Source organism: Cyclopterus lumpus, chromosome 23 (assembly GCF_009769545.1).
Source record: "Cyclopterus lumpus isolate fCycLum1 chromosome 23, fCycLum1.pri, whole genome shotgun sequence".
Taxonomy (NCBI): Eukaryota; Metazoa; Chordata; class Actinopteri; order Perciformes; family Cyclopteridae; genus Cyclopterus; species Cyclopterus lumpus.
The window spans coordinates 6,938,380-6,947,325 of record NC_046988.1 but is presented as its reverse complement, the minus strand read 5'-3'; the positions used below and the strand labels follow the sequence as shown (position 1 = coordinate 6,947,325).

General features: G+C 42.0%; 1 protein-coding gene across 1 annotated transcript in view; it reads left to right on the top strand.

The window, feature by feature from the left end:
- The first annotated feature begins 490 nt into the window (after window positions 1-490).
- Window positions 491-8,946, top strand: part of iqsec3a (IQ motif and Sec7 domain ArfGEF 3a) — a 33,751-nt gene continuing 25,295 nt past the window's right edge. The window contains exons 1-3 of the mRNA XM_034526317.1: window positions 491-533; window positions 6,520-7,386; window positions 7,564-7,808. Coding sequence (XP_034382208.1) covers window positions 6,526-7,386; window positions 7,564-7,808 — 1,106 coding nt within the window. The 5' untranslated portion in view covers window positions 491-533; window positions 6,520-6,525. The remainder of the gene's footprint in view (window positions 534-6,519; window positions 7,387-7,563; window positions 7,809-8,946) is intronic.

Here is an 8,946-nt window from a genome sequence, read left to right as displayed (position 1 = left end):
TGGATGTCTTCTGAAAGTACAATAGAATTTACAGGACAATATTTGACTGCTGTGTTGTAATTCACTGGACTCATGTATACATTAAGTTTTATACACTGTATTTCTTTGCAAACACGTACACACATCAGGGTAAAATAAAGACAATGTGCAAACAAATTGCGTTCGTATTTGCATGAATGGAAAACCTTTTTGTTTTTGTCTTTTCTCTGCTGCTTTATGAGTTCCTCTGGATGATGAAAAAAAAAACAGCCCCCATTTCCATGGAGAATAAAAGCATGTGACTTATCTGTTCTCATCTTGTTGCAGCCAGTTGAACTGATTTTGTCTGAAATGGGGGCATATGTCTATGAATTGTGACTGTATTTGAACATGCATTTCCATGTTCTCATGTTTGTGTTCTTATCACGCTGTTCATCAGGGGCTTGGAAATCATCACATAATCATCTCCATTTCAAGAACTATCAAACATTCGCCATTCGTTTTCATTCTCATCCATCCAACCAACATTCTCCAGTCCATGGATCTTCAACCAGGTAAGGCAGCAGAGTTGTGTGGCAAACTTGTGGGGCTCGGTCTGTGGTCCTGATCAGTTTTCCCCAACTCAGATCTTCATTGAGATTAATAATGTTATTAAAGCGTTATCATTTTCATAATCATTTAATATTTCAAAGGGGCACATTGCTCAGTTTTCTCGTCGCGAGCCTGAGAGAGCAGTTGTATGATGTCCATGTGGCTCTGAAAGAAAGCTATTTAATGTTTGAAGAAATTATGTCATCAGGGTTGTCTTGGTCTGGACTTGACACGTACAATTTTTAACAGGCGGTTTGCATTAAGAAGGAAAGTGGTTTGAAAGAAGTTGGCATTTAGGAGGGAGCATGGGTTTAGTGAAATGCTGTTATGTTGCATTATGGGAAATGGATGCTCCACTGTTGTTGAAGCTTGAAGGAAGATAAGTCAGTATATTTCCACCTCTGCTCATTTGACAAATCTTTTTTTAAATCTCTCTTGTGTGCATCCCCCAACTCTATGGAAGTGGAAAACTGAATTGTTTGAGTCATTTTCCAGCAGAAAAGCTTTACAGGTTCCAGTTTCTCGATTGTATGGATTGGCAGCTTTCCTCTGTTTTAAAAACATTGTTTTTTGGATTATGCACTGTGGGTTGCGATATTTCAAGAAATCAACCTAAACTCTGGGAAATCTTTTAATCAACAATGGAGATTTCTCTTAATTGCAGGCCTAAATATAACAATTGCACATCATGCATGTTTTTTGTCAGGTTTTCACTCCATCGCTCAGCTCACTTTTTTTAACCTAAGCTCCTTACCTATGTTTTCCTCTCACCTCCATTTTCACTCCTTTAATCTCACATCTCTCCCACTATCTCGCTGTCAACAACGCTGGAGATACGCGATCAGCTAGATTGATCTTCTGTCTGTACAGTTGGTGGTGCAGGAGGTTGATGCATGTGCAGATCAATGTCAGAGTAATTGGATCTGCGGGGCGATACCTTGATTGCAGGGGTGGAACCTCATGATGAGGTTTTTTTCAAGCTAGTTTAAATTTAGAGCCTCATTGAATTTCTAATTATGCCTTACGGTAGAACACTGGTGAATGTATATGTAAATCTTCCTGAAATTAAGATGCATATCTGTAAGATCTATTCTTATTTTTATTGATACAATTCCTTGTGCCATACATTAACCACAACTAAGGCACAAAGGTTATGGTTTACAGAAGAAAAGGCTATACAACTCTAAACTGGCCAAGATACAATTATATAGTATATATTTGTATAGCTGCATGATGAGCAAGAAAACCAAGATGGAGAGAAGCTCAAACACACTGCAAGTCCATAAACTCACAACTACACAGTGTTAACTAAAAACTAAATAAAATCTTCATAAAAAAAAGATGTGATCTTACAATACAATAATCTGCATTGTCATTTGCTCTGAGTCTATTAAAACTCTTCAGCTAAAGCCTGAGGAACACTACACTTTTCCCTCTTTGTGTTGCACGGACCACTTTACATCATCTTAGTAAAGAAAGTGATGCAGGTTCAATCTTTGCAGACTGCAAAGCCTTTTGTTTTCCGGGAAGATGAAGTCATCGGTGATTAAACCTGAATTGGCTCTGTAACGGCTGCTAATCTCTGCTTAAGAAATTGAGGTGCCCATGAATCAAAGGACATTTATCTCCATAAAGTGAAAGTTTAATTTGATGGCACTCATATTGCCACTTAACTGCGCAAGCGACACGAAGACAAGAAATAACAATCGATATGTCTCGCAGCTTGTCCTGAAACTGCTGATGCAAAAAGGCATGGATTGGCAAATGTGATGACACATCGTTCAATAGGTTTGCTGCTGTAACATCTCATGTTGTTTCACCATACTAATAAGGCCGCATTTTATTTTTTCGGAACCACGGACGCTTTTTCACAAACTGACTTTGGTCAGAGGATGTCTTAGCTTAACTGATCGCCATCTTCTGATGGCATCCAGTCTTTTATTGTCATCCTCATCTTGTAATACAGTCAGCATTAGTTGTGTCCCAGTTCTGCTGTTATATAATCATCTCATTAATAATGCAGATGTATCTGTGCTGTAAGACCGTGTGCATGAGGGCTAATAATTTTGCATTTTGGCCCCTTTATTTCTGTAGCATGTGAGATCCGATAATCTGCTGTTTTACTTACGCACATCAGTCTTTTTCTCTTGCAAATTTACAGATGAGACTAAAAGATTATGGTTAAAAAAGGAAATGCAGCGCATTGTTCCCCCTGGACAGCCATGTTCACTCATGTTCCTGTGGCATTGATTTTTTCTTTTAAAGGAATAGTGGGACATTTTGGGAACTACACTTATGAGCTGTCTTGCAGAGCGTTCGATGAGAAGAGAGATACCGCTCTTCTCATCTAACGTCATGTATAAAAAGCAAATAAGAATATTTCTCAAAATGTTGATCAACACCTTTTAATTGGGAGTAGTTTGTTGCTTTTCGCCTCAGAGACAAACAACCAAACTGTTTCACCACAAGCTCGTATTATAAATAATTAGTAATTAGTATTCTACACGACATGTAATCTCATAATGCTAAAAATAAGGAGAGAGGGAAAAACATCTCTGCACTATGACTACATCTGCTGCTTGAAATCATTAATAAAACATTCTATGTATTGTACTTTTGGTCGACCTTTTGTTTTGAGACACATTTTCATTTAAGGCACAAACATTTCCAGACTAAAAAACACATTCCTTTCCCGCAGCCTCTGGGTATTAATATTTCATACATAGACAGAAAAAGACTCATATTTCAAGCCACGATATCCACCATCACTATCTGATGATATCTGAAGATCTGCCTCTGCAACTCGCATTTGAACTCACATTTATATTTCAATGTGACCATTCACTGAAATATTTATACTTCTATTAAAGCCCCATTTTTCTGTTTTGTGTAGCATATTTGACATCACAAGTTTTAAAGATCTTCTCCTTTGTATGCCCTTGATTTTAATATATACATATGTCCATGTGCCATCGCCTTCTTTTATCCTTTATTGAAGAATTACACCTTTTCCTGTCACCGGTATCTTGCCATTTCTACGTATCTGTGGAATTGCACACTGCAGTGTTGTACAACTTTGCGCTGGTTTGTTTTCCACCTTTTTCCCCCCTCGATCAAAAGGGGAACATGAGGTCAGCGTGCTGCTGATCTGCCCGTCAAAATCCATTTAGATCTCGGTGGAACAGAGCAGTGCCATCACTGTGCTCTCTCCGGAATAATCTCTCTCCATCAGCGCCTAGTGAAGTGATCAGAGGTAGAACTGACAGCCGGCTAATGGGGGGGATTTTCAGCAGTGCCACTCTTTGCGCAGCCAGCCATCTTATCACTTCTTTCCATAACTTCTTACCTTTCCATCAATGCACTTATTTTCTTGTTTCTTTAGTGCTCTGATCATCCATCTTTTTGCTGTTTCTTTGTGTGGCCCTTTTTGTTGGTAAAGTGGCAGCTATGGATATGCATGCACATGTATATGCCATGATTATTGTGGCCATAAATATCAGTCTATAATCGAACAGAAGCCCCACCTCTACTCCAGCATCCACCTTTAGGCTCTGTAGTCGAGCTCTGTATGTAGAAGTGTATCTATGACAATGTGAACACAATGTATAGTGTGAGAGGCAATGAACCTACAGAGGCTGGTCACCTGAATTGGTGAACATAGTGAAGCATTTAGCAGCTAAAGTGTCAAATGTTCCCCTTCGGGGTTGGCAGAAAACAAAGACCGAGCTAAAAGAGGGTTAATATTGGATGTATTTTTGTAAGTAATGACAGTAATAGAAATGTTGATAGTACAAATACCTCCAACAGATAAGTTAAACCAGAAGTATGCAGCACATCTACAGTCCCAACTCAATCTTAGAATGGCGTGAAATCCTGTATCCTCCATCTATCATGTCCCAGCTCGCCCTGGTGGCTGTAATCTGACTGGCAAAGTGTATCAGACGCACACTCTGAAAGAAAGAAAGCAACGCGGCCCAAATGCTTTTTTCATCGTCCCCCAACCTGCTTACGCAGAAGGCAAATCAAGTCAGATTTAATCAAACGCAGTCACACTGACGGCCCTTTCTCACTACCAAGGGCACCTCTGCAGTGGAACTCTTTGCAGAATTTGTTTTGGCGAGAGACACCTTTCTGAGTAATGAGATCATATTACCTCTGTGTCTGTCCTTTTAAAAAGAACCTACAACCTACACAAGGTTTATTTTGGAGCGCAGTCACAGCGATGAGGCTAACCTTGTCATTTCCAGAGTGCACGGAGCACGATCACAGAACCATCCTGATTTGAAAAGAGATAAATATTCAGGCTGAGCTTGACCAGTCTTCACACGTTGACAGCGGATGAGAAGTCGCCATCAGCAGATACAGTAGAGCTCCGAACCGGCATCCCAATCAGAAACCACCTTAATATTCTCAGTACGTCTCCGTTGGCTCGCGGAGGCTCTGCAGTGAAATGTAAATGGAGTAGATAAGATGGATTTTCAGTGTCATTCCACTTTTCTAAAGAGCTTTGTATGTGATTCCGTCAGAGGCTGCATCTTGAACCAGCCACTTATCACAAATTGCAAAACCCTCGAGGCATTACAGCCTATCAGGAGGTGGTCGGGTGACTTTGTCCAGAATTAGCAAAAGGAGATTAGCAGCTGAAAGTCATATTTTGATCCTGCGTGGTCACTGTAACCGCTCATTGAATTGCTTTTGAATTTACTTACAGGGGGCATATTTTACTTAGGCCACGCTAATCCTCATGTACACATCGCCTCAATACAAGAAACCAGCTTCTGGAGAAACCACTGAGGGAGGGAACAGCAGGGATTTCCATTTACCAGAATTAAATGTGATTTTTTTAACGTTCACCGTCTATTCATGCATTGAACTTTTTTTTTTTTTCTTCCGATTTTTCACATTTGTAAAATGGCGGAAGGTGACACTGCTATCCTTTCAAAGCTGAATCCTCCTCCAAACGTGTGCCCTTGGATACAGTTAGAACAGAAACTGAATTGTATTCATTGATTTAGTCTGAATGAAAAGGATTTTAGAGTGACTGGAGAAGATAAGAGCACTTTCTGGGCACTTCCAAAGATACCCACACCCTGATTGTTCTGGGAAACTCAAAGAGGTTTCATCTGGTGTTTGAGCTGCTGCTGGATAAGAATGGCTATATTACATCTCTATATATTTCCCACAGCATTTGAGCAATTTTTCACAGGCAAGATTAATGGCTTGTTCAGTTTCAGACAATGTAAAGTGACGTGGAGGACCTCTCTATGGAATTCACACAGATTATGAGTTTTATTTGCAGAGGAAATGAACAGTTTGACCAAATGCCATGAGTCAGCCTTTACTGAGCTCTCTTTCTAGTGACTTTGACCACACTGTATGTGGGTTCAGTACACACAGCAACGCGGTCTGCTTGAAGAAATAATTACTGAACCGTGGGAGGATATTATTATTTGTATTTTTTAATTTTATATTTAAATGTTGTCTGCTTCTTCCTAAAATTGGACTTTACAACCCTTTTCATCTCCTGGGAGTGTCATTTGTTTTTCTTTTTTCCTCCACAGTTATCCCATTCCTCACTCTACCAGTTTTTTTTCACACTGACATTCAACTTATATGTCATATTCATCTCCCATGCACCACAGTGACAGGCAGGAGTATGATGAAAAATGTTTTTAAAAAACGGTAGTGACCTTTGCATAAATGTAACCATCCGTGATAAAGGAGATCATGAGAGTCCTTGCCCATGTTTTGACTTGCCAATCTGCGTCTATCTTGTGGTTGTTCTGCAATTTCTAACCCGTACACTGCCATACTTGTCATGTATTATTGCTATCTAGGATATTCCTAATAATTGCAGATTGCCCTTCCAGGCTGCATCTTGTCCACAACAGTAATTCCAGCAAATTCATTATTTTCCTTTTCTATGCTTCTTTCTTCTCTTTTTTTTAGATCGAAATGTTAGAGCACAAATACGGTGGCCACCTCATCTCCCGCCGTGCTGCCTGCAAGATCCAGACTGCCTTCCGCCAGTACCAGCTCAGCAAGAACTTCGAAAAGATCCGCAACTCGCTACTGGAGAGTCGTCTGCCTCGACGCATCTCCATGCGCAAGGTCCGTGTGCAAAACACAGAGGGTTTCTCTGCTGAACGGGCCCTGGCAGAAGGCTACAACTTGACAGGCATCCCATTGGTGCGCTCACCATCTCTGCCTGCCACAGTTGGTGGCAACCTGACCGACCTGGAAGACTCATTCACCGAACAGGTCCAGTCACTGGCCAAGTCCATAGACGATGCACTCAGCAACTGGAGCCTGAAGACCATGTGCTCACTGCAAGAAGGCGGCACCTATCAGTTCAGTGCCGACTCCTTCAGTGTAGCAGCAGCAGCAGCAGCTGCAGCAGGAGGAGTAGGTGGTGGTGGTGGTGGTGGAGGAGGAGAAGGATGTGTTGGGGGAGAGTCAACGCTTCCTCAAGGCCCACTGGACCCAAGTGACCTGTCGAGAAGTGCGAGCAAGCTGATGATGGCGTTCCGGGATGTGACGGTGCAGTTCGACAGCCAGAACTTCCGTGTTTCATCCTCAGTCGTGGAATCAGCCACTGTCACCCTCGGCAGCAGCGTCCAACAAGAAGGAGCCCCCACGACTGTCACATCAACTTCCACAACATCAAACTCCTCTCCGGTCTTCATTCCTCCCGGCCTCGCGCAAGAACCCCCTCCTCCCTGTGCAGAGCTCCCAGCCGAACCCATAGATCCACCACCGCCCCCACAAGAGCCCCCGCCACCCCCAGAATCAGACTTTGAGGAAGGCGAGCAGGATGTTGAGTTCCCTGCTCCTCCACCCAGTGAAGAAGAGCTAGGGGAGGAGCAGCAGCCTCCCCTAACCCCTCTGGATAAGATGGCTGCTCCTCAAAGCCCAGAGGAGTTTGTGATGGTGGTGCCACCACACACGCAGCCCCTTCACGCCCCCCCACCGCTACTAGGGAGCATGGCAGAGCCCCTGGAGGTCAAGAGGTGCAGCTCAGAGACAGCAGATAACAGCTCAGAGCAGATGAGCAGCAGCAGCACGTCCACAGAGGCACGCTCCACATCTGAAGCCTCGTCCAAGGAGGCACTGCAGGCCATGATCCTCAGCCTGCCACGCTATCACTGTGAGAATCCCGCCAGCTGTAAGTCACCCACGCTGTCCACTGACGTCATGCGAAAACGCCTCTACCGCATCGGCCTCAATCTCTTCAATGTGTGAGTGGCCATTGCATTTTTTTTCTTCATTCTTTTGTGTTTCAATGATTCTGATTAGATTTTTTTAATCCGGCTGCGGATTAATGGTATCACCACTGAATCATTGCTATCTGGTTAGCCATGATTTACTACCCTGATCACAAAGGAGATTTAGACATGACAGAAACAGGTTTTTGTTTTTTTATCTCGTCATTTATTTATTTTAAAAGACTGGAGTGAGCTACTCCTTGTTTAAAAAAAAAACGGAATGTAGGCCAGAGTAGGATTTAAAAATCATCTTTTCACACACACACATGATCAGATGGTAAAGCCAGTCTGGACATTTTATGGCGCTTGGGAATAATCTAGGAGTATTCGTACCAGCTTAACGCTCCAAAGACAAGTGCAGGCGTTGTCAGCTAATCAGGGTTTGGCAATGAGACTGTTCCTCTTGTGAGGTCTCCAATTTAAATTAAAATGTGCTTATACAGGGAGGCTAAATGAAAATATATATTCTGATTACTATTGGAAAGATTAAAAGAATAATGACAGGATGAATTGGAAGAGATAGAATACTGTTCAGTGAGATTAATGAAACAGTCTGTATAGCTCCACCCACCCCTCCTCTTATACCTGAAGTTTGATGTGGCCCTCTGGACTCAAAAGAGCAAAGACAAGCACTTTTCTTCACAGATCCCCGCTGTGCTGAATGAACACACAGAATGAAGCCCAAGTCGGATCTGAGGTGTCTGCTTTCTTCTCGGAAAGACAAATCAAAACTGGGATGAATAATTGAGACACAGAGCTGTGTGGCAATTGATATGTAAGAGGACAGGAAGTAAATGAAGGATACAGCCATATCCAGACATAGTGGAAATGACTGTTGTTATCCCACACAACCTAGAAATATTATTGCTATACCTATCAAGCTTTTTGTTCAAACACAGCACATAATACAGGTGACAATGATAACAGTGGCAGATTTACTACTCAAGTTTATTTGTGATGTTTGAAACAATTGGTCGTTGGTTTTAGATAAAGGTAGAACGAAGCTGTAGCTAGCTACGTAAGCTAACAATGGTTCCATTGGTTTTCTCCAGTTAACTCTTTTGTTTAATGTCTTCAAAAGAGGTATTTTAATATTATTTTGTCTTCCAAT